General features: G+C 47.4%; 9 protein-coding genes across 9 annotated transcripts; 5 read left to right on the top strand and 4 right to left on the bottom strand.

Moving 5' to 3' along the window:
• Positions 1–138: 138 nt before the first annotated feature.
• On the top strand, positions 139–1,270 carry FOMMEDRAFT_20987 (3,4-dihydroxy-2-butanone 4-phosphate synthase). The gene is made up of 3 exons (XM_007267572.1): positions 139–477; positions 526–647; positions 709–1,270. Exons 1-3 carry the CDS (start codon positions 212–214, stop codon positions 1,047–1,049), a joined length of 729 nt encoding a protein of 242 aa, XP_007267634.1. The 5' UTR covers positions 139–211; the 3' UTR covers positions 1,050–1,270.
• A 140-nt stretch (positions 1,271–1,410) lies between these two features.
• FOMMEDRAFT_109450 (aminotransferase) lies at positions 1,411–4,537 on the top strand. The gene is made up of 21 exons (XM_007267571.1): positions 1,411–1,543; positions 1,704–1,757; positions 1,816–1,881; positions 1,941–2,026; positions 2,081–2,180; positions 2,246–2,279; positions 2,357–2,502; positions 2,579–2,655; positions 2,713–2,725; positions 2,795–2,827; positions 2,893–2,966; positions 3,017–3,080; positions 3,134–3,209; positions 3,271–3,281; positions 3,337–3,369; positions 3,425–3,500; positions 3,561–3,591; positions 3,660–3,714; positions 3,784–3,933; positions 4,011–4,164; positions 4,252–4,537. Exons 1-21 carry the CDS (start codon positions 1,475–1,477, stop codon positions 4,374–4,376), a joined length of 1,527 nt encoding a protein of 508 aa, XP_007267633.1. The 5' UTR covers positions 1,411–1,474; the 3' UTR covers positions 4,377–4,537.
• A 254-nt stretch (positions 4,538–4,791) lies between these two features.
• Positions 4,792–7,709, bottom strand: FOMMEDRAFT_88094 (eukaryotic translation initiation factor 3 subunit 8; the record flags this gene model as incomplete). Its single annotated transcript, XM_007267570.1, has 7 exons — positions 4,792–4,880; positions 4,946–5,346; positions 5,414–6,195; positions 6,246–6,758; positions 6,811–7,020; positions 7,079–7,314; positions 7,382–7,709. The coding sequence occupies 7 exons, from the start codon at positions 7,707–7,709 to the stop codon at positions 4,792–4,794; spliced, it is 2,559 nt and encodes an 852-aa protein (XP_007267632.1).
• A 265-nt stretch (positions 7,710–7,974) lies between these two features.
• FOMMEDRAFT_168728 (uncharacterized protein) lies at positions 7,975–9,461 on the top strand. The gene is made up of 5 exons (XM_007267569.1): positions 7,975–8,033; positions 8,089–8,144; positions 8,199–8,625; positions 8,677–9,109; positions 9,182–9,461. Exons 1-5 carry the CDS (start codon positions 8,022–8,024, stop codon positions 9,256–9,258), a joined length of 1,005 nt encoding a protein of 334 aa, XP_007267631.1. The 5' UTR covers positions 7,975–8,021; the 3' UTR covers positions 9,259–9,461.
• Positions 9,462–9,889: 428 nt separating this feature from the next.
• FOMMEDRAFT_29284 (acetolactate synthase) lies at positions 9,890–12,138 on the bottom strand (the record flags this gene model as incomplete). Its single annotated transcript, XM_007267568.1, has 4 exons — positions 9,890–10,366; positions 10,423–10,832; positions 10,900–11,912; positions 11,969–12,138. The coding sequence occupies 4 exons, from the start codon at positions 12,136–12,138 to the stop codon at positions 9,890–9,892; spliced, it is 2,070 nt and encodes a 689-aa protein (XP_007267630.1).
• Positions 12,139–12,513: 375 nt separating this feature from the next.
• FOMMEDRAFT_147265 (uncharacterized protein) lies at positions 12,514–13,888 on the bottom strand (the record flags this gene model as incomplete). Its single annotated transcript, XM_007267567.1, has 9 exons — positions 12,514–12,567; positions 12,621–12,627; positions 12,717–13,063; positions 13,116–13,172; positions 13,229–13,246; positions 13,303–13,417; positions 13,474–13,573; positions 13,623–13,659; positions 13,715–13,888. The coding sequence occupies 9 exons, from the start codon at positions 13,886–13,888 to the stop codon at positions 12,514–12,516; spliced, it is 909 nt and encodes a 302-aa protein (XP_007267629.1).
• Positions 13,889–14,467: 579 nt separating this feature from the next.
• Positions 14,468–16,402, top strand: FOMMEDRAFT_88067 (clathrin adaptor, mu subunit; the record flags this gene model as incomplete). Its single annotated transcript, XM_007267566.1, has 9 exons — positions 14,468–14,497; positions 14,573–14,607; positions 14,665–14,796; positions 14,844–14,974; positions 15,030–15,124; positions 15,184–15,313; positions 15,369–15,606; positions 15,656–15,889; positions 15,943–16,402. Coding segments are annotated over 9 exons (1,485 nt in total), but the record flags the coding sequence as incomplete, so codon positions are not given.
• A 196-nt stretch (positions 16,403–16,598) lies between these two features.
• On the top strand, positions 16,599–20,206 carry FOMMEDRAFT_88130 (SAPS-domain-containing protein; the record flags this gene model as incomplete). Its single annotated transcript, XM_007267565.1, has 10 exons — positions 16,599–16,810; positions 16,879–17,080; positions 17,134–17,268; positions 17,325–17,975; positions 18,027–18,773; positions 18,826–19,007; positions 19,064–19,525; positions 19,574–19,745; positions 19,798–19,875; positions 19,928–20,206. Coding segments are annotated over 10 exons (3,120 nt in total), but the record flags the coding sequence as incomplete, so codon positions are not given.
• Positions 20,207–20,450: 244 nt separating this feature from the next.
• On the bottom strand, positions 20,451–21,493 carry FOMMEDRAFT_134793 (uncharacterized protein; the record flags this gene model as incomplete). Its single annotated transcript, XM_007267564.1, has 7 exons — positions 20,451–20,612; positions 20,664–20,759; positions 20,826–20,883; positions 20,932–21,034; positions 21,097–21,174; positions 21,241–21,394; positions 21,458–21,493. The coding sequence occupies 7 exons, from the start codon at positions 21,491–21,493 to the stop codon at positions 20,451–20,453; spliced, it is 687 nt and encodes a 228-aa protein (XP_007267626.1).
• Between the last annotated feature and the right edge of the window lie 1,190 nt (positions 21,494–22,683).

Genomic DNA, 22,683 nt, shown 5'->3' with positions numbered 1-22,683 from the left:
AGGATGCGGCGAGCGGGTGAGAAATGAGTCAGCGGTGGGGAGATGTAGGTAAGCTTGGCCGCACTGAATGAGACGTTCACGAGCCCCGTCTCTCCGACTCTCGGATTCTCATGCGTACTTAATACCATACTCTAAGTCTAGCACTTCTCCAGCTGCCTTCTTTCCTTCGCGATCCCCTTCCGTTAATTAACTACCTATGTCTCCCTCGAGAATGGTCCCGAACGGTATCGCACAGGTAAATGGCGTCTCGGTGAAGAAAGCAGTATCGGTCAACGACCCGACATATCCGACGCTGCATGATGTGCCACCTCGGACTGAATTCGCATTCGACTCGATGCAGGATGCACTCACTGCGTTCAAGCGGGGCGAGTTCCTAGTGGTCATGGATGATGAAACTAGAGAGAATGAGGGAGATCTGATTATAGCAGCGGAACACTGCTCGACGGAGAAACTAGCATGGATGATCAAACACACCAGGTGCGCATGTGCGTAAAATCGCTGGCTTACAGTACTGATTGAATCTAGTGGGTATATTTGCATAGCACTACCTGGTGAACGGTTGGACGAATTGGACATTCCTATGATGGTTTCTAACAACCAGGACCGAAATAAGACTGCATACACTGTTACTTGCGACTACAGGCATGGTGTGTGGCACTCCTTCTTAAACTCTCTCGTCCTTCAAATCGATGCTATCTATGTCATTAGGTACAACGACAGGCATCTCTGCGCACGATCGCTCCCTCACCATACGCATGCTCATCTCTCCATCAGCAACGTCGTCTGACTTCTCTCGACCAGGGCACATGGTACCCTTACGTGCACGACCAGGCGGCACGCTGACGCGGCAAGGACACACCGAAGCAAGCATAGACTTATGTCGGTTGACCGGAAATTTTCCAGGGGGAGTGCTATGCGAGATTGTGAACGACGACGTTGTCGGTTCAATGGCACGGCGCGACGACTGTCGGCGGTTTGCGGACCGCTGGGGTCTGCGAATGATTAGCGTGGAGATGCTCGCTGCATGGCGGAGAGCGCACGAGAGCTAGCAGTGCTGGAGAGTGATTATATGCGTTCACAGCCTCATGGATATCCTCGACTCCATGCGTCATTTACTTTTTCACAGGGCGAAAATAACTTTCGTCTCATCCTGCATATAGACGTTTTGTTAATTTTTTCCGCGTACCTTTGGTTTCGCGGATAATGCATAAATGGCAAATCGAGCGCATAGATGGACGTATAGCTGATTTGTCGTTGCGCGGAACTAAAAAAGAACTGTCGACCTATGATGACATCCAAATCCAGATCAAGAATCATCATCGCCAGCACATATAAGTAAACAAAATCATATAGTATATATTCAAAACGCCTCGCTGCACATCTCATCTGCAACCCTGCACCCAACAACATCCCTGCACCCTCTCTTCTTGCGTATATCTCTGTTTAGCTTGTAGAGAGCAGCAGAAAACAAAAAATGATCAGTAACCCGCCTTCGCAGCCGCCATCGCGTCCGCGCACTCCCCTCGAACATTTTAGAGACGTTGTGAGTGTCCATAAAGTTGTCTATTTCTGACGTCGAAGAGGAAGCGATGGTCGATCGCGATGTATGTGGACGAGAGCCTTGGCTGCGTCTCGAAGTGCTTGGCGAGGGATCGGCAGGAGAACAATGCTCTCTAACTGATTATCATGTTTATTGCTAACAGGTTCACGAGGCGATACGCCAGTTGAAGCATGAGAAGGAATCAGAGGCACATAGAGTAAGAAATACTCCGTGTCTTTCAAGTCTTAGATCTCTAACGACCTTGCAACGTATAGATATACCGTGCTGCTCCTGGCCACAAGGCGCAAGGTATACTTCCGCAGACGGTAAATCCTGACGAGGTACACCATTTAATTGTCTTCTCCAATAAAAACGATGTCTAATTACTGCATGACGTTAGGAAACAGTCCCTGGTATCGAGCACCCAGGCTCCACGGGTGTTATTTACTGTTCTGACCGCGCGATTGCAAATGGATTTAGCTACGCGTGAGCCCGATGTCTCCGAACTTGTGTGTTCCTTTTCCTTACGGACTCATGTAGTTCGAGCCATGAGTGGGCGAACCTCGGCCAGGGCGCCCCGGAAGTCGGTGATATCCCTGGTGCAGCTCCTCGCCCGACGCACCTAGATATTCCTTTCGACGTACGTGAATCCCCTCGAGGCTTCAACGATTGACCCGCTTATATTGTGCAAATTTGTTTAACCAGAGTCTGGAATATGCCCCTACGACAGGTGTCAAGGGTAAGTTCTATCTTTATCTCTTTATTCGTAAAAATGTGTCAGAGCTGATTATACATTGCATGCGCTTCATTCCGCAGCCCTCCGAGAAGCCGTTGCCAACTTGTATAATGAGAATTATCGTCAAGGAAAAGCAAGCAAGTATACGTTCGAGAACGTGTGCATTGTTCCCGGTGGACGTGCCGGACTCTCGCGTCTTGCTGCAGTCATTTCGAATGTCTACTGTGTGCGTAGGCTTTTTCCCTTGCATCTGTCATCTATATTTGGTCTGACCCGTGTAATCTTCATGGATCTTTAAATAGGCATATCAGATCCCGGATTATACTGCGTACGATCAGGTTCTCGGTGCATTCAAGCGCCTTGTCCCGATTCCTACCATGTAAATAATGTTTCCTTGCTTTTAATATTTGCTTGGCTTGCTCATTTCATGACACAGTTTGGACCCTGACGTTAGTCTCATGCCGTTTCACTTGGATATCTCTGCGATGAATTAACACTGATAAAACCAACGTACCCAGGACCATTATCGACTCAACATAAAACAGACGAAGGTTCGTGTCATACATGCATAAAGCCTTCCATTTTTATTTATGTAGACTTTGTTCTCGGTATCTAGAGGGACATTCGGTCTCAGGGCCTTTCTGTCATTCTCGCTTCCAACCCGCGCAATCCGACTGGACAGGTTATCAAGTAAGTTTATCCTCTCAATTCAAAATTTTAATTTTATTAAATTATTTCAGGGGAAATGAGTTGAAGGAGCTAGTCTCGCTCAGTCGGGAGTCAACGACACTTATTCTTGATGAAGTAAGTGAAGGTCGCTACCTTCGGTTCTTTGTGATATTAATTTGCTCCCGAAGTTCTATTCTTGGTACATTTACCCTGAAGAAGGAGAGGAATTCGGCCACTCGGTCTCCTCTGCGGTGTACATCGAAGGTACGTGATTTCTTGCTTCTCTCCTGATGAGTAAGTTAATTAAAGTGGCATGTATGTGCAGACGTGAATGAGGTGAGCAATTTAATTCGTGAAACATACTACAGGAATAGAGCTCATAGGCCAATAGGACTCTGTCGTGATTGTTAACGGCTTGACGAAGGTAAGGAAAGTCTTATACTTGCGGATCGGCTTGGCACTGACAAACGGATCAAAAGAACTGGCGTCTTCCAGGTTGGCGTGTATGCTGGGTACTCGGCCCTAAGAACCTTATCACCGCGCTCTCGCAATCAGGTTAGTCGGATCGTTTAGATTGATGGATTTTCTTTGGATATGCTGACTCTGTGAATGAAGGCTCGTTCCTGGATGGTGGTGCCAATCATCCGTAAGCTATTACGCAAGAACATAACTAGTACAACAGTACAATGTCTTACGGGTCTTCTTTTCGTTCAGTCTGCAGATTGCAGCCATTCCGCTGCTCGACCCACAACATGTCCGGCAAGAGAAGGTCGGTTAGATATCTCTGGATGTTGATTGTCGGGTTTTTCGCTGACTAGCGCTCCTCGCCCCCGAAAAGATTGCGCTCCAGAAGCATTTCAAGATGAAGCGCGACCACGTATTGAAGCGGCTTCAGAGGCTTGGACTGAAAGTACAAGTTCCTCCAACAAGCACGTTCTACATCTGGCTTAGCCTCGAGCAACTGCCAACCCCATTGAACAACGGTCTTGTTCGTAGCATTTTCTCTTGCGCTCTTTCGATGTTTTTACTCATTGATACTGATATTTCTTTCTGGACGTTCAACAGACGTTCTTCGAGGAATTGCTCAAAGAAAAGACGATCGTTATCCCTGGTATCTTCTTCGACATCAACCCATCGCATCGCCGAAACCTCTTCAACTCGCCATGCCACCAATTCGTTCGCATTTCGTTTGGACCACCGCTTGAAGACCTTGACAAAGGTGCGTTCTGTTTTTCTTTCAACACCTACTATCTTAATATCTGGGTATCTTATCGATTCTGCTTCTGTTACTTTACCTTAATAACAGGTATCGACGCTATCGACCGAGTCCTGAGGAAGGCTAAGCGGGAGGGTATGAAGTCGTTCGGTCACAGCTACAAGAAGAGCATCGAAGGCGAGGAAACGCTCCAAGTAGGCGCCCCAAATGTTTAGATTTAGTGTTCTGAGATCTGTCCCATTGCCAAGTGCTTAGACAGAGATAGAAGTTATACATCATATACGGCCGTTTCGTTCGATCCATAAACCATGTATTAACTATAATCACGACTTGAGATATCTGTTGGTAGATACCGTTTGATCGGAATACATTGTCCTCTCTCCTCTCTCAATCCCGATTGATTTAATTGATCTTCCCTCGTACATGATTTACATGGTGTGAGCTCAAGTGACGAAGAATAATAACGGCTCGTGAAAGCCAGATAATTGAATTTTGCGAGCTATAGCTACAAACGTACAAATTACACAGAATAATTTGTTCGGGGATATTGTACGCGTATAAATCGCAAAGAGAGAGCGTGCACAGAACAATACAAAAGGTAAAGGCGGTATGCATGGGCTCAAAGGATATCTAACGGACACGTGTCGTTGCTGAAGAGCCTGGCATTCGGTTACCTAGACCTTGAGAGAAACGCGCACCACGACCACCTCGAGTACCTCCTTGAATAAGTGCACGTTAGTTAAAATTGAGTTTGAATATTGAAGATAATAAATAAGAAACCTACCCCTTGTAGCACCCCGCGTACGTTCCCCACGTCCCTTCCTCTCTCCAGTCTGTTCACCACGCTTCTCACCTTTAAGCCCTTCCGCACGATCACTCCAAGCTGCAGTACCCTGCTTCGCGTCGAGCGTCTTCTCGTTCTGCTCTATAAGTGCTGAAGCGCGTTCTGCGAGCGTCAACGCGACCTGCTGCACACGCGACAACTCGACTTGGTGGAAGACAACGACGCCTGCACTTTGGTCGAGTGAAGCGGCGAGTTCTTCGGTCCAGATCATCTTGGAGACGATGGATGTTACTTGTTTGAGTGTGAGTGAGAAGGTGCGAGCGAGTAGGGAGAGGGAGAGCGTGCTGTAGTGTGGAGCGTAGGTGAAGAGGTAGGTGCGTAAGGCCTCTTCTTGGATGCGTCTTTATATAAGAAAAGACACTATTAGTAACGGGACAGATTGAATGAAAAAATGAACACGAGATTTACTTTGATAACATCTCCTTTACTGATGCAGACTCGGGCATTAGACTCCAAATCTTGATGCTCTGGATGAGGTCACGGCATTTCTCCCAATCACCTCCTTGAAGCGCCTTGCTCGCTTGCATAATATGATCCCGAGTGCTTTCCGGAGGACCCGTGAAAACTTGTCGGTCAGCAAAATCGAGTAGACGGCGGAACGGTTTTGAAACGATTCTGCGTCGCTGTTCCTCGTTGTCAATGCTTGCTAACATGGGTATCTCGACAAGCATGCTAGACACGAGGAACGCTGCTTCCAGGAGTTCCGTGTTGACGTGCATGTGGAATGGAAGCTGTCTCTGACGTTCGGCTCTTTCCTGTTCAGGAGATAGTGTCTGGTAGCGTTGGTGCACGCCTTGCGCAAGTAGCTCCTTTACTCGCTGAGTGTTGAAGATATCCTGCAAGGTGGCCTGTGCCTCACGGACAAGACCAATACGGAATGCAGCGAGACCAATTTGAACGACAGCCCGGTTGTATAGAATTTGCGTCAGAACGTCAGCACCATGCACTGTCTCCTGCAGATGTGACATAAGAAGCATGTCGCGCGCTCGATGAAAGTCGTTATGCAGAGCATGGTGGTAGATATGACAAAGCATGGCTCGCATCTTCAAAATCCCGCTTTCTGACTTGTAAAGGTGTACGCAAAGCGCTTGAATGAGGCCCTTGCTTGAGCCAGAGGACGACAGAGACACGGAGGGAGGGCATGCGGAAGATGCGACAGAGGATTCAAGAGCTTGGACGACGGCATCCGGCTGTGTTTATTGTCAGAACTTTGCACATTCCAGAGTAACTAGTGACGTACCTTCGAGTAAATATGTTCTAGTCGACGTAAGATAACTCGAGAAAGAGGGTCGTCTTGCTTCGTTTTTTCATAATAGCCTTGGGACAAGCAAATAGTCTGGTACAGGCCTTTCTCGTCTCTTAACCTCTCCACATATTCTGTGCCGTGAGGATCAATGTTCTGGAGACTCTTGGTGAATTCGTCATCCAGGCGATCTATGAAACTGATGATGCTTCCACGAATCCGGACAACTTTATCGGCCTCCTGGTCTGGAGTACGCTCCGCAAGTTCGTCGTACTCGGGAGTCACTTCCTCGACAGAATATTGCGGCTCAGCAGCAAGGATATTGACTAACGCGTCAACTTCCCGCTGTGCGGCTAACCAGAGTTCAACAGGCATATGTGTCGCGATGGATGAGTTATAATCAAAGCGTGACGAAACAAGAGCAAGTAGCACCCGAATTCGCTGATACACTGTAACAGCAACCTCGAGTAGTTTCTCGAGAATTTTGATTTGCTCTGCCCTATCCGTGTTCTTCACAATATTATTAGAAAGTCGTTTCTAATAGTACTAATGCAAATCTTACCTTCTTCCCTCTGGCCTCTTGAATAAGCTGGAGATTTTGAAAGATGCTTTCTGACGTGTATTGTATTGCCTTTCCACCCTTGCCTACAGTCGTGAAATCGTCATCCGCACCGGATTCTGCCTCCGCACCCGCTTTCGGTTTCTTGGTCTTTGCAGGGGCTGCAGGGGCTGGAACAGGTGCAGCATATTCGCGCTCGAATGCTTCAGGATCCTATACGAGATAACGCATATATTAATAAAGTACAATCACTTGGTAATGAACGATTCACCTCTTGCAATAATTTAACCTCCTTCTCATATTCCTTGATTGTCTTTCGGACCTTCTGCTTCATGGTGTTGAGCGCCCGTGCGTTGGTAGCATTCATTTTCTTCTTCGTCTCCTTCTCTTTCGCCAAAGCGGTGTTCAAAGATTGATCCAAGTTGACCAACGTGCGGATGTAGAAGCTAGGCACTCGTTCTGCAAGATTAGTCTGACGCTCTACTAACCGGCCAAGCTTGTCGAATTCTTGTGGTTAAACATTGCATTAGCGCCACGAATGCTAGACAGGCCGATCGACCAATATCGAGCTCACCATTCGATATTGTTACCCAATCATTAATTTTGAGACGATTTTCGATAGTCTTGCCAACACCTTCCATCTCCTCCAAACGCTTTTCGCTTGCGCTCTTCACGATACGCTTCTCACCCTCGTCGCTCTCGTCACTTGCATCGCCGCCAACAAGGAATCGACTTTTCTTCTTTGGCTTCTCTTCTTCCGATTCATCCTCGTCGCTCTCCTCCTCAGATTCAGATTCCGAGCTAGACGAGCTCGAACCTGCGCCCTTGAGGAATCGCGACATGCCCATGGGCTTTGACGGGGCGGCGGGTTTTGGCGGCGCTTCCTCGTCGCCGCTGGACATGAGTTCTTCCTCCGACTCTTCGGTGTCGGAGTCCGAGTCGCCAGCAGCTCTAAAGAATCGAGACATTATGTTACTGTTATCTGTTGAATAGGTGTGCAGATATGAAGCAGCGAGACTGAAAGTCGTGTAGGTCGGGGTAAACGGCGTCACAAGAGGCTGCCTGAATTTTTGTGTGATGCTTGACAGGGTTACGTATTCGAACTCCGACATCCTTTTTCGGTGCTTTGCGCCGATCACTAATTTCGGTCTCTAAGCGCAGTCTTGGACACTTCCAGCAGCACTTCAAGTTCATGTAAAACTAGTTATTCTAGTATGAAGAAAAAGGTGGGAATCGTGTAACTCTATGAATACTTAAGCTTAGCACTAAACACGATGGTAGGTGCTGTTAATGGGAGCGTCGGGGAGCGGCAAGACGTCTATGCGTTCTGTCATCTTGTACGACCAATCCATTCATCGAATTCTCGTTCACAATTAGAACCTGATCTCCAGCTCTAACAACCAGGCATCCCTCACTTCGCGATTAGGAGCAACTATTGACGTAGAGCAAAATCATGTACGATTCCTAGGAGACCTAATCCTCAATCTATGGGATTGCGGTGGACAAGATTCTTTCATGGAGTCATACACAACTACGCAGCGAAGCACGATATTCCAACATGTCGGAGTGCTTATATACGTATTTGACGTCGAGTCTCGCGATATGGGGAAAGATCTTTCGTATTATTGTGGTTGTATTGATGCATTGAGGAAGTATAGCCCCGATGCGGCTGTGTTCTTGCTGGTCCATAAGATGGATCTCGTGCGCTCGGCGAGGAAATCGATATTGGAGAGGAAGACGAGAGAGTTGCGGGATGCGAGTCAAGACGTGGGGGTTACGGTCTTTGGGACGAGCATATATGATGAGAGTCTATATAAGGTGAGGCGTTGTCAATACCAATGAACTCAGTATACTTATTCATCAATGTAGGCTTGGTCACGCATCGTACACACCCTCATCCCGAATGCTGCAATCCTAAGCAAACATCTAACGACGTTCGCCGAAGCATGTAGCGCAACGGAAGTCATCCTCTTTGAACGCACAACCTTCCTCGTTATCGCAACTTCCAAACGTTTAGATCCACCTCTGACACAGGACCAAACAACGAACGGTACGGCGCCATCTGACGAAACAGCTGCAGATGGCGCAGATAATACAGCCGCTGCAGACATCGATCCACATCAACTACAACCAACTCGATACGAACGGACTTCTGAGCTCATCAAAGCATTCAAACATGCGTGCATGCGTACACGCGAGGAGTTCCGGTGTTTAGATATGGAGCTTCCGGAGTACACTGCTGTACTGGATGAACTGACGAAGAACACGTATATTATGGTCATCGTGCATGATCCCACGATAGGTATGTCATCTGTTTGTTGCCTTTACTCCCGTTGACAAAGCGCATGTATGACTTACACGCTGTATGATTAAGAAACCGCTGCGATTAAGATTAACATCCAACTTGCACGGCAAAAGTTCGAGGAGCTGCAAGCGGATTCAATAAACTGATGTGCCAAGTTGACGGGATATGCAATTGTACTTTGTAACCTGCTATGGTAATGCACTTGTCTTGGTTCTATCATGCAGTCGGAGCCGCCCTTTTCTCCAGATGGCTTGCATAGTCGGAAGTTGATGGTGAGACCAGGACAGAGGCGTGGACTATCAACCACACCCTGATCCATGCATTTCACGGAGTCAGATATAGCAAAATGCAGAGATCTCTTAGTGTATATAAATATGATTAGTTGATATTAACAGTCCTCAATCGCACTTCATGCTCAGATGAATAAACCTCTGTATGATATTAATCCAATAGACCTCTTCTCAGTCAAACACAAACAAACCAAGAAAGACTACAACGAATATATCCCCCAGCTTTGTTACCCGACTTGTATTCCAGTAATCCAACCAAGAAGACGTCACGGAATTCGTGAAATATACATGCTTGCAAACTGTGGCAAGACCCGAAGCGGCAGTACGTATGATGATACAAAGAACGCATTTTTAGTAAATTTTGAGTTAAAACGAAAGGATATTCAAAAAGAGGGTAAAGAGAAAACCACGTAAAATCAAGAAATCGATCGGAAAAGGTTTTGTATATATGTATGTATGTATACGGTGGCGTTAAGAAATTAGTTCGTTACGCCTTTTCTGATGCTGCTGCTCCAGCCAACATCGGATGTAAGATCTGCTCATGTAGAGCCTTCCCAGCAGGTACCATCGGGAAAACATGTTCGTTCGTCTCAACAAGGCATTCCATGAGCACCGGTCGAGAATTATCATACTCAAGGAACTCTTTCATCTTCTGCGGGAGTTCCTGAGCGTTATGCACGCGAATGGCTTTAACGCCCATCGACTCGGCGAGTTTTACGAAATCAGGGTTCGTCATTCTCGTGTGAGAGTACCGAGCGTCGTAGAAGAGGTCTTGCCATTGGAGAACCATCCCTTGGAATTCGTTATTGAGGATGATGACTTTGATACCGATGTTGTATTGTGAAGCGGTTTGGAGCTCCATTGCTGTCATGCTGAAGGAGGCGTCGCCGTCGATGTCGACGACGATTTTTTCGGGAGCTGCGACTTTGGCACCGATACCCGCAGGAAGACCGAAACCCATGGTCTGAAAACAGAAGCAACTTAGAATTGGAAAATCTTTTCAAAGTGTTCTCAACTTACGCCCAGACCACCGGAGGACACCAAGGATCTTGGTGTCCTCCACCGGAAGAACTGTGCAGCCCACATCTGGTGCTGACCAACACCAGTAGAAACCACCACCTTATCTTTCTTGTCCCTTGTCTGTTTATCGAGCTCTTCAATGACCTCCTGGGGCTTCGCACAATCACCCTGCTTGCTCTTAACGTATGTAAATGGATACTTTTTCTTCCACGCCGCGATCTGTGCAAACCAGTCCGTACGCGGGTTCGAAGATCTTATGAGAGGTACGAGAGCGGCGAGGTTGGAGATGACGTCGCCGAGAATGGGTACAGTCGCTTCAACGACCTTGTTGATGTTCTTCGGTTGAATCTCGAAGTGGATGATACCTCCTCGGCCTTGGAGAGCAGCTTCACGTGCAGTGGGCGCAAATGCTGTGAAACATGGTAATGAGTAAATCTGAAACGCATATACACAAAAAGAAATTTTCAAGTCACGTACAGTCAATCGTCCCCGTTACACGATCGTCAAAGCGAGCACCGAGAGCGATGATGACATCGGCACTCTGCATAGCAATGTTGGCATATGGGCTTCCATGCATACCGAGCATATGCAAACTGCGTTGTTCATCCGTCTCGTCGAAACACCCGAGACCGAGCAAGGTCGTAGTTACAGGTATATGACCTTCCCTAGACAACTGAGCGAGCAATTTGGGACCGAGAGGGGAAGAGAGAACGCCATGACCAGCGTAGATCACCGGGGTTTTTGCCTTGTTGATGAGGTCAGCGGCTTGCTGGATCAGAGGCATATCGATCGGAGGTTGCATAGATTGAAGCGGATTCGAGGGAAGACCAAGAGGAGAGCCAGGTGTGGTGACCTTGTAAGGGAGAGGAGTACGCAGGATGCTGGCTGTTACGTCCTTCGGCAAATCAACAAGAACGGGCCCAGGTCGTCCAGATGTCGCAATAACAAATGCCTCATTTATACGTCGAGGAAGCTCAGCGATATCCTTTACCATGACGTTCCATTTGGTGCAACTCCGCGAGATTCCAACGATATCTGCCTCTTGGAAGGCATCCGAACCGATAGCAGATGTAGCTACCTGTCCGCAGAACACGATCATCGGTACACCATCGCTCAATGCATCCTGCATCGGCGTCACGACATTGGTCGCGCCTGGGCCTGAAGTAACAAGAACGACACCAGGTTTGCCGGATACACGAGCGTAGCCCTCTGCCATATGTCCACCTCCTTGCTCATGTCGTGGCAGGACAAAAGTGAAATATTTTGAGTTGTAGATAGCATCGAAGACGGGAAGGATAGCACCGCCTGGGTAACCGAAAATATGCTTGACGCCATGCCTAAGCATCATCTCATGGAAAATCTGACCGCCAGACATGCCGACGAAGGATGAATCAAGGACTTCATGGGCGGTTTGCCTTACAAGCGGAGTTGGCTCGCGGACGTTATTCCTTGTGGGACGCTGTTGGAACTGTGGTGCAGGAGCGGGCCGTCTAGAGGGCCAGATGTAATCAGCATAGACAGTACTCTCGATAGCTGTAATACATACACGCTTGGTGCGGGCGTCGTCGCCTGCGATGATGAACGACGAGCATTGATGCGGGCTTTTGCTTCGAAGATGGAGCCTGGTACAGTCGACTTGCTACGTAAAAACTGTATGGGCTGTTTTTTTGGTGCCGAGGTAGGCACGCGGATGTTCCGCGCAACGTTGATAGGCATCGTCGTCGAGGTGCGGCGGCGAGCGTAAAGAGGGAGACAGAGGGAAGGAAAGAGAAGAAGAGCAGACGAGTTGAAGGCGGGAGCTAAGTGCTACTAGCAGTTTTACATACAGCACAAGGGTGAGTCAATATGCAAATCGGCTTTATTCGGACCGAAATGGCAATAAATACAGTCGTCGATCCTCCACCCCGCTCTCACACGAGCAGTTATTTGACTTTGTACGCTGTTATCCAGACCAAAATATTTCACTTATTCCGCCACATACGACGCCGCCGTAATATTCGTAATCGTGTACACACGTTGGATATCTCTGCTTTTGTATTCATTTTGAAATAACCCCTAACTAAAGGACTACTAAAGATTCCGACTCCACTGTCAACTTCCAATCCTTAGGTACTGAGAAACGTCGAGATTGAATGCGCCAGAATGCTTCAATGAAAATATTCAGTTTAAATAACGATGAACAGGTTGAATTTACATACTTGTGTACTGTAAATAGTGGGTGGAGGGTGTTCAACCAGCTAATCGAGACAAGGGCTATTATTACCGGCTTTTGCAATAGATCTGAAACGACTTACAAGTAACTCGATACTGGTGCACAAGGCGGGATTTGAGTCGTCAATTGTGGCGTTCCGTTCTGGTAGGCATCGCAGAAACCGGTGACATTCACGAATCCAAATGTATCTGCATTATCCAAAAGCGTGTTGAAAATCGGGACGGTGTCGAAGACATTTGCATTTGCGTCTGTGTGGTTCGCATTGAATGCCTGCACGTTCTCGGCGAGTTGGGCATTGTAGTCTGCTAAAGCGCTTGTAATCAGTGTGATTGAAGGTTCTCCTTGTTCGATGATCAAAGGTGCGCGATTCGTGGGTGGGACGGTCAAGAATAGGAAATTGCGAGCGCCATACTGATAGAGGTCCTCAATCTAGGCAATACTTAGATTATCATATTAAAAGCGGCTCCATGCGGATTCTCACCTGCTTGAAGAGCCGTGCCATCAAGACTTGGTGAAACCCAGACTGTGTAACGTTTGTCTAACCGAGATGCCAGAAAGTTGATCGCACATTAAATCTGCTTTTTTGACACTCACCCAAGCAAAGGAGTTCCCCTTTAAGTCATTATCAGACTAAGTAACAGCGGATTAAAAGTTAAGTGAGAACGTACAACGTCGTTAATTCCGATCCAAATTGCAAACAGGGAGTTATTGCCACTCCATTGAGCACCCTCGGGTTTAGGAGCCAAAAACTGGTCGAATTGTGCAACTTGATCGACGATGGACCTGGAGAAGTGAGTAAGGAATGAATAAATTATGATTTATGCAGTTGTTATGCATACAAGACTGTCGGTTCAAATGGAGTGACCAGGGCGGCGTCGATAGTTGCACCTCCCGAAGCCAAGTTGAAGACCTTTGTATTCGTGATATTGTACGTTCCTCCTTGAAGACGATGAGTTTCGTACTTCGGCCGATTTCATATTCAGCGTACCCAAAAACTGCACCCAGTTCTGACCATTCGACGATGTCTGTCGGAGAAAACATGAACTCGAAACCGAGGACAAGGTTTTCCGAAAGACTTACAAAGCCTGGTACGGGAGAATTTACACCGGCAGAAATGTTAAAGCCATCGGTGGTGTAAGAGTCGCCAAACGTGAATAGAAATTCAGTTGAGTTCCAAGCAAGTTTTGCGTCGGAGAAGGCGCCTACAAGCAGAAGCACGATAGACTGTAGGATGACACCAGCCACTGCCTTCATCTTAAGCTGATGCAGGTTCAGACGGGCGTATTCAACATTCCACTTTTTTTATACGCGCATGAAGGTGCCAGCCGATATTATTAGTGCGAGGCTATAGCGAATAAGAGATGCCCAAGCATGTGCACTCTCCGACGAAACCCCGTTGCAGCATCTTCTCAACATGCATCAGGGCCTCGTGGTCACAAAGGACCCGCATTCAAATGGAATTCCCGGTTTGTGAGAGAAAGAACGGACTGGTCAGAGCGCACTTCGTAAATATGAAGGCCAAGAATCCTTGTGAGAAGCAGAGTCACAGCACATAGTCACCGAATCGTACATGGGAATAATTGAATTTGAGTTTACACAGAGAATTGGGCGTATTAACTGCAACCGTTGGCGTACAAGTTCAAGAAAGACCACCATAGATAGTCCTGCTATTAGAGTTTTTCTGTTACGTAAGTGTATCAATGACGGTTCGCGTCTCGCGACGCGCCATGGTCAGCATCCTTTCCAGTCCAGTAAGCTTCGTAAACGTCGGAGGCATGATTTCGGTTCGCTGTTCAGTGCATGCTTCAAGAGATTCTGCTAACCTTGCTCTAGGCGTTCTTCATATTCAACCAGAAAGGGGAGGTGCGTGATCAGCGCGATTCAGCGGGTATCTAATCGCTGAAGCGTGGTTACTGACGCATACGTTACTGCTACTAGGTGCTCATTTCCCGGTTATACAGAGCGGATCTCAAGTGCGATATTTGCCGTTCATGATTCTCAAGCATCCTGATCTGACGAGTGTTCTGTAGGCGCTCGATTGCTGATGTCTTCCGGATACAAGTCGTATCTAACAGCGATGTTCGTTCACCTATTATCACCCTCGGCTCGACGAGTTTCTTCCATGTGCGGACAAACAATCTGTATATCATGGCTGTAACAAAGTCTGTCGTTTCTTCCTGTTATTGGATTACAACTAAACTTCGTGCAGAAATAATGCAAACACAGCCCTGGTTTTCGAGTTCTGCTACCGTTTCATATCCATCGCGAAGGCATACTTTGGTAAGGTGGACGAGGAATCTGTGAAGAGCAACTTCGTTTTGATATATGAACTCATCGATGGTGTGCACTGATTCTCATCTCTCATGCTTAAGCGATCAACTCATGCAGATTATAGAGATCATTGACTTCGGCTACCCTCAGAATAGTGAGACCGATACTTTGAAGGCTTACATTACTACAGAGAGTATCCGCACATCTCCTGCCGCGTTGGTAAGAACACTTACACTTTCAAGCTGCCTTTCAGTGACTAAACTGGTCTGCACATGAAGGAGGAGACCGCGAAGATAACATCTCAAGCAACAGGAGCCATTAGCTGGCGACGACCGGATGTCAAATACAAGAAGAACGAAGCATTTGTAGATGTTGTCGAGACCGTTAACCTTATTATGAGTGCAAAGGGTATGTTGTCTCTCTGCTTGAGCATCTTGTCAGATTGTCCACTGATTTCTTGAAGGCACCGTGTTACGTGCCGACGTTGACGGTCATATCCTAATGCGAGCTTATCTGTCGGGAACCCCTGAATGTAAATTCGGGTTAAATGATAAACTTGTCCTGGATGCGGCTGAGCGCGGGATGAGCGATGCAGTGGAGCTTGATGACTGCCAATTCCACCAATGTGTTCGGCTGAATGAGTTCGACTCGGACCGAACTATTAGCTTTGTTCCTCCGGACGGGGAATTCGAGCTAATGAAGTACGCCGCATCCTCTATGCTGCAAAATTCTGTCTGATTTCTTTCAAAGATATCGATCCACCTCGAACGTGAATCTTCCAATCAAGGTCATTACGGCGGTAACAGAAATTGGGACGACCCAGGTTTCGTACATTGTAACCCTACGGACAACCTTTAATCCGAAGCTCTCCGCGACGAGCGTTGTTTTACGAATCCCCACTCCTTTGAACACGACCAGTGTTGACTGCAAGGTGCAGAATGGAAAGGCAAAATACGTACCCGCCGAAAATGTTATCGTTTGGAAGTGCGTCGTTATGTTAGTGGACGGATTTGATTGAGACGCTGATTTCGTTTCAGGATACCGCGGATACAAGGTGGCCAGGAGTGTACATTATCTGGGACTGCACAGCTGACGGCGATGACACACCGACAAGCATGGGCTCGGCCGCCTATCGACGTGGACTTCCAGGTGTTGATGTTCACGGCGTCTGGTCTGCTCGTGCGTTTCTTGAAGGTGTTTGAGAAGGGCAATTACCATAGCATCAAGTGGGTGCGTTATCTCACGAAGGCGAGTGGAGGATATCAGATTCGGGTGAGTACCCTTGCCCTTCCCTATCTTATCTACGGTGCTCAGGGCTCCATCACCTCCATCACAGTTCTAAGGGGGACAATGTACTTATACATCTTATCTTATTCGTTTTTGCGGAATTGCTTTAATGTTAATTACGAGTTTCTTGTGCTATGTATTTTGCTTACAATGATACGAACAGTCGTGTGCGAGAGAAGTTACAAGAATACTATTGATTACATAACATGACTTAGTCTCGGTCAATCGGGACGCGCTTCTCTTAGGCCTTAACGTCGAGGTGCCTGTTCAAGCCTGTTATATCTCTCCTTTCCTTCCTACTCTCCTTCCAGCTCGTCGCAGCGTCAGAATTCGCTGTAGCTATGTTCTGGAAGTATGTCGCTGCTTTCCCCATTGATATGCATGTGCGCTCATCAGGCCGCCCCACAGATTCGGCTTCCATGACACTTCCACCATAGACGCGCTACTTGACAAGGATGAGGTATCTTTGGGAGCTATACTGGACGAGGACAATATTTTGCAAGAATGCAAGGCCCAGAATACGCGTCTCATCGACTACTTCCAAAGGGTAGACGTCCTCCAGCAACTGTTTGGTTACGTCTCTGGGAATATAGAAGCGGATGGGGAGGGCAAATTCAAGTTCGTCCCATGCAGTCATTTTGGTCCCAGTGCCATTGCTGAATACACATTTTATCTCACAAATACAGATACCCTTATATTGCAACAGAAGTGCTGTGTAGCGAACTGTGGACCATTGTCGAGACGTGCTTGAATAACCAGGACCGGCTGTTGGCCCCCTTCTGGGATGCCGTGCTGGACCGGGACATTGCCGACTTGAAGGAGAAGAACATCATGGCTTCTCACTTCGCCAAAATCAATGCCACATTTCTAATGAAGAAACCACATGAGGTAACGTTGGGTATATTGCCTTAGACGTCCTCATAGCAGACCGTATTCTGCAGATGCTCGCTTTTATCCAAGCGCTACCCAACATTGTAGAACGCATTCTACGGCACATAGAGACACCCGCGGTTGTCGATTTATTAGTGCGAATCATCCAGTTGGATGAGTATGCACCGGGGACGGGTGTGCTAGAAGTATGTGGTTATCCTCAGTTTACCCCTGGCTGAGTTCTTGACCGGTCGGCATGCAGTGGCTTTCAAAAGAACGCTTAATACCGCGACTAGTGGAGCTCATGTCTCCATTCCACCCTGCTTCTACGCATGCCATCGTGGCAGAACTGGTAAAAGGGATAATATCCATGTCGGCACCTTCTCCAGGAGCGGGCATTACAGACGGACTTCAGAACGGACCGGCGTCAAACCTTTTCGCCCGACAACTTGCTCGAAAAGAAAACATAGAAAGGCTGGTCGGTTTCATGCTTGATGATTTCTCATTCGAGATGGAACTGTTAGAGGCAAAGAAAGAGCTAACTAATGGATCGAGCCCTGAGCACGCAGAAGTACCTTCAGATATCGTCACGTCACCACCATCTTCTCCGCCAATTCCAAATCTTGATACCGCCACTTCATCAGGCACGCAGGCAATTTCAATCATTATCGAACTCATCCGGAAAAATAACTCTGATTATTTTGAGCCGTACCTCTTTCACACTATCCGAAATCGACTTATTCAAATTCAACAGCAAATGCACGTCCAGAGTGACGAGGGGCGCGAATCCCTTGAGCAAGCATTTAATGATATGGTCGATAGAATGGGAGTCGTCCACCTCGGTCCTTTACTGGAGATCATGTGCGACCGCTTAGAGAGGTTCCAGCAACTACTGCATAAGCCTCGTTCCTCGGTGCGTTGTGGCGCCACTACTTTATCTTAGTTATTGCTCACTCCATATTAGGGCGAGACCATTCCGACGACTATCGGACCACTAGCGCCATTAACATTTGAACGATTCCGGATATGTGAGCTTTACGCGGAGTTATTACATTGCTCCAACATGTCTCTTCTTAATCGACCACCCGAATTCGACGCCTTATATGACGATGAAGGTCGTCTCAAAGGCGGCTTATCCGCAATGGAGGATTTGGCTCGTGTCATTGCGATTGGCTCGGGTGCAGAAGACCAGAGTGGGATGGATGGCGACGGAGACGAAATGGAGCCAGCACAGGAACTTCCCATTCATTCTACCGATTTGTCTAGCTTGGAATACTCTGATGAGGATGAGGACATGAGTGCAGGAGACGACAGCAGCAGTGCTGGTGAAGAACGAATGGACGAAATTGACATGAACGAGGACAATCGCAATTCCTCACCTCCACCTGTCTCTCCTCGCGACGCCGACACGCCAATAGATCGCTCTCCTTTAGCAGTGGCTTCCTCTCCTTTGGCAGTGACATCCTCTCCACTAGCGGTCAGTATGCCCGCTCCCAATGAACTTTCGCCTCTGGGACAGGCAATTCCTCGAAGTCAAACCCGATCACCCTCAGTGACGGGATCTGATCGTTCATCTATCATTTCTCGCCCTGCTTCAACAGGATCAAGACGTATGAAGCGCTCTGGAATGATGGGCAACTCGGGATATCTTCCTGTTGGTGACAAACTAAAGCAACGTTTCTCGGAAACGAGAGTGCTTTCCACACTTCTGGTATGGAGCCTTCAAAAGTCAACCGTAAATCCTATTGCTCATCTCCATATAGGACTTATTCTTCTCATTTCCTTGGAATAACTTCTTACATAGCGTCGTGTATGACGTTCTGCATCAGATCCTAACTGGACGAGTGGATCAAGGGTTGAATAGGGAACTGACAATCGCTTTATTCCGGGATGCCCGCCTTTTAAATCGTATCATCGAAGCTCAAACGGAGAATGATGCTGATAGGTGCGTAGTATTAACGGTGAATTGGAACTGTCATTAACTCGACGCACCATTCAAAGCTCAAAACCTGGACATGTTCGATTAGGATACATGGGTCACTTGACCTTAATCTCCGAGGACGTTATTGGGGCTCTCGAACACTATCCACCCAATCTCAGGCTTCTGCTCGCTCAATATGCTCCACAACCGGATTGGGATGAATACGTGAGTGGTCGGTACCACGAGACGAAGGTGAGGGATACGAGTCTATTGGGTGGTGGTAAACCTGTGGTCATGTCCAATGCATCTCGGGGGGCGACAAAGTGGAAGGTAGACGAAGCAGAGATAGGTCTTACTCCACCACCCCCTGGAGCGAATGGTACAGAAACGACCAATCTGGGCGAGCCATTGTCGGAAATGAAGGGTGAATTCAGGAGAACGAGCCGACTTACTCGCGAGTCAAGTGCAGATTTTGGAATTACGCCTGTTTCACATGATGAGGAAGATGATAATGGTCCCCCACAGGTAGATTGGTTATCACCGTCGTATCTTATGCAATGGACTAACAGAGAATTGGTTTAGTTCGCGAGCTATCTTGCACAGGCTATGTCTACACATATAACTTCCTCCGATGACGATGGTTCTGATGAGGAAGATGAGCAGGGAGGCTGGCTGGCGCAGAAGTTCGATATTGCTGACCCTCCTGTATCTGCTCGGAGTCATTCATCGGACCGGAGGCCACTGGATCCAGGCGGTTTTGAAGTACGCATTGTCTTTGCGCCGCTTTCTTATTCTGGAACTGACGCGAATGAAGGATGCATTTACTCCAAGTGCGGCTGCTCCATCGACCTCCTCTACTGTCAATGCGTTTGAAGATAACTTTGCTTTCGATGTGAGCACTTCTCAGGTTTTCAAGACTCTCTGCCGTACTAAACTTTTACCAGGACGATCATTTTGGTCCCTTCACAGACGCTGCTGCTTCCTCAGGAAGTGATCCGTTCTCTAACTCATTCACAAGCGCTTCGGAGGATGCAGACGAAGCGTCGTTCGAAAACTTTGGTGATTTCGGCGAGTTTCAAACGGGTGATGGCGAAATGACTCCAACTGGTGGGAGTTGGTCATTCGCCAGCGACGCAAGCATTAGCTCTGGTGGTTCAGACGACGTTGAAGTTGTCGATGTTGCGAGTTCACCTCAAGACCATCGGACAGATGCACAAAAGTAAAACGACTGTTTCTTTGCATGATTGTGTTCACATTCTGTAGACTTTGTAGATTACATTCTCGTCATCCAGCGCTGTCTGTATTCCATGCATATCTTAATCATTTTTGCTCTCTCTCTTTCTTTCCTTTCTTTCCTGTGCCGGGTTAGCTCTTGAATAGGGTTTGTAAGATGCTATCGATAGCAACGGTTGCAGCGTCAGCCGTCTTGGAAGTCGAACCGGCCGCCGCCGCTGCGGGCTTTGCTAGTCACTCGGGTTGGAAGTTGTAGCCGCCTTCTCGCTGCACGGCAGTGAAGACTATACTACTGAGTGTTTGGCCTGATTCGGTGCTGAGTTCGGCGGTTATTTCATCTCCGGGACTGACTGGTCCGACGCCGGAAGGAGTTCCTGTCAGGATTAAATCACCTTCCTAGAATAATGATTGTTAAGTGAATGCTCATGACACATGGTAGAGAGGTACCTCGAGAGTCATAATTGAGGATACATGTTCAATTAGCTTGGAAATGGGGAAGATCATGTCTGCAGTTGTTCCATTCTGCTTGAATGCCCCATTGACCTACGTGTGCGTAAGTACCACTTTAGAGATTATTGCTGGGGACTTCATAAGCTATGTGAATTGTACCTTTAGCCAGATGTTCAGTTTACTTGGGTCAGAAACAGAAGAACGGTCGATGAACGACCTATAGACAAGTTAATAATTGCTCGAATCTTATCATGCACTTGCTTACCCGATTGGAGTAAATGTATCGAAGCCCTTGTGCGCTGACCAAGGTAGTCCTTTTTTCTTAACAAGTTCTTGCATGTTACGAGCGGTCATATCAATGGCAAGAGCTAGATTCGCGAGCACAAGAAAAATCAGAGCATGTTATGCACCACATGAACAAATCGCGCACCGTACCCGGCGATGTACGAGTCTGCTTGCGCTGCGGTAATATCTCGTCCGGTCTTACCAATCACTACTCCGAGCTCGACTGTATCCAGAAAGTATCAAACTTTAGGTCACTGAAATACATGGGAATAAATCAGAGAGGAGGTACCTTCATGATGAGCAAGGACACCACGAGGAATCTCAATCTTCCCTCCAGAGGGCAGATAACTCGAAGTGGGCTTGAGGAAGAAGAACGGTTCTTTCGGAATGGTATTATTGAGTTCCTTGACGTGCTCGACATAATTCCGTCCAATCGCGACTATCTGTAGGAAATAAAAATGCAAATAAAATAGAGTGAAGAAAATACGCTAGAGTACGATGTATACCTTCTTCCCAGAACGAATAAAGGAGGCAGCAGACATTATGGGGGGGATAAGAGAGAATGCTGCGGCGGAATTACTATTTATTCTCTGCGTTTCCAAGTGCTCACCCGTTGACTTCACACGGAATGACGGGACGCGGTTTCGGCGAATCACGTGGCATAGCGGAACGCGATCTGACCAGTGACTTGCCGAGCCCGTTCTTGAGTCTTCTGCACTCATAAAGATACTTTCAAGTCGACACCCAAGACGGATGGACTGGTGAGCTAAGATTTTCTACTTTATATTAATTTGCTAACAAACTTGAAGTCTTGACTTTGGGAATCTTCAGTCGCTCATTTATACAGACCTTGCGCGAAATGTTAGCGAATGCAATGACGAAGAGGCTACCCAGCCAGTTGTTGACCTAATCAAGTCCAATGTCGACATTCAGTCTCAAAAGGATCCGGGACAAAATGCTAATGGAGATGCAAAAGAACGGGTGTTCATGGTAAGTATCACGACTTCACTTTACACTGAACTGGCTTTCTTACCACAGTTCCAGCCTGCGTCAAGGGTCTCTTGCCATATCGGTTTCGCGCAGCTTGCTACAAGTTTGCCCGATACGCAAGTCGATTGCACATTCCCTGTCCTCCTCGAGATACTTCGTGATATTCCGGTTATGAATTTCGACTCGACGTTAATTTGGGATAGTGCGTGAAGTGGTTTCATTCGTTAACTCTAAATCGCTAACGCGTAGCTTAATTACTTAGAGTGGGCTTTACCTGACCAGCTTGTTGCGACAACAGTATCTGCTCTTCTTCGGTTAGCCTCGTCACATCCGGATTACCGGACTGCTGCAACGTCATCTATTCTGGATTTTTCCTCCAAGATAATCGAGCAACTAAGAACAGAGCACCGTATGTTTCAAATAATAAATAACTTAGAAAGGTCTTTAATTACGTTTGCTAGCTAATGTTATATTGACGCAATACGCACCCTCATTCCATGGATTTTATCGAGCCATAGTTTCCACCCCATTCACGTGGTCCGTGGACGAATGGACTCGACTTACGGAGAATATCATGGCACTCTTATTACCCGAAGTTGTCGAGCATTTGAACGACTTGTTACCACAGTCACTTCAATCGACGGAATCAGACCCCGAAGAAGCTCACTTTGTCCATATCTTCCTGCTGCGCTACATCGCCCAGGATAGGCCATTAACTGGCTACTTCATCGTTTGCTGTGTT

This window comes from Fomitiporia mediterranea (assembly GCF_000271605.1).
Source record: "Fomitiporia mediterranea MF3/22 unplaced genomic scaffold FOMMEscaffold_7, whole genome shotgun sequence".
Classification (NCBI taxonomy): Eukaryota; Fungi; Basidiomycota; class Agaricomycetes; order Hymenochaetales; family Hymenochaetaceae; genus Fomitiporia; species Fomitiporia mediterranea.
This window is presented reverse-complemented; position numbering and strand designations above follow the sequence as displayed.

Bases quoted from the DNA above. Each gene is read 5' to 3' on its own strand.
- FOMMEDRAFT_20987 (XM_007267572.1), top strand. From the start codon at position 212: ATGGTCCCGAACGGTATCGCACAGGTAAATGGCGTCTCGGTGAAGAAA. The intron at 478-525 runs GTGCGCATGTGC...GATTGAATCTAG, and splicing joins TGGATGATCAAACACACCAG to TGGGTATATTTGCATAGCAC. The intron at 648-708 runs GTGTGTGGCACT...CTATGTCATTAG, and splicing joins TACTTGCGACTACAGGCATG to GTACAACGACAGGCATCTCT.
- FOMMEDRAFT_168728 (XM_007267569.1), top strand. The intron at 8,145-8,198 runs GTACGACCAATC...CCTGATCTCCAG, and splicing joins TCTATGCGTTCTGTCATCTT to CTCTAACAACCAGGCATCCC. The intron at 9,110-9,181 runs GTATGTCATCTG...TGTATGATTAAG, and splicing joins CGTGCATGATCCCACGATAG to AAACCGCTGCGATTAAGATT.
- FOMMEDRAFT_109450 (XM_007267571.1), top strand. From the start codon at position 1,475: ATGATCAGTAACCCGCCTTCGCAGCCGCCATCGCGTCCGCGCACTCCC. The intron at 2,503-2,578 runs GTGCGTAGGCTT...ATCTTTAAATAG, and splicing joins TCATTTCGAATGTCTACTGT to GCATATCAGATCCCGGATTA. The intron at 3,715-3,783 runs GTCGGTTAGATA...GCCCCCGAAAAG, and splicing joins AACATGTCCGGCAAGAGAAG to ATTGCGCTCCAGAAGCATTT.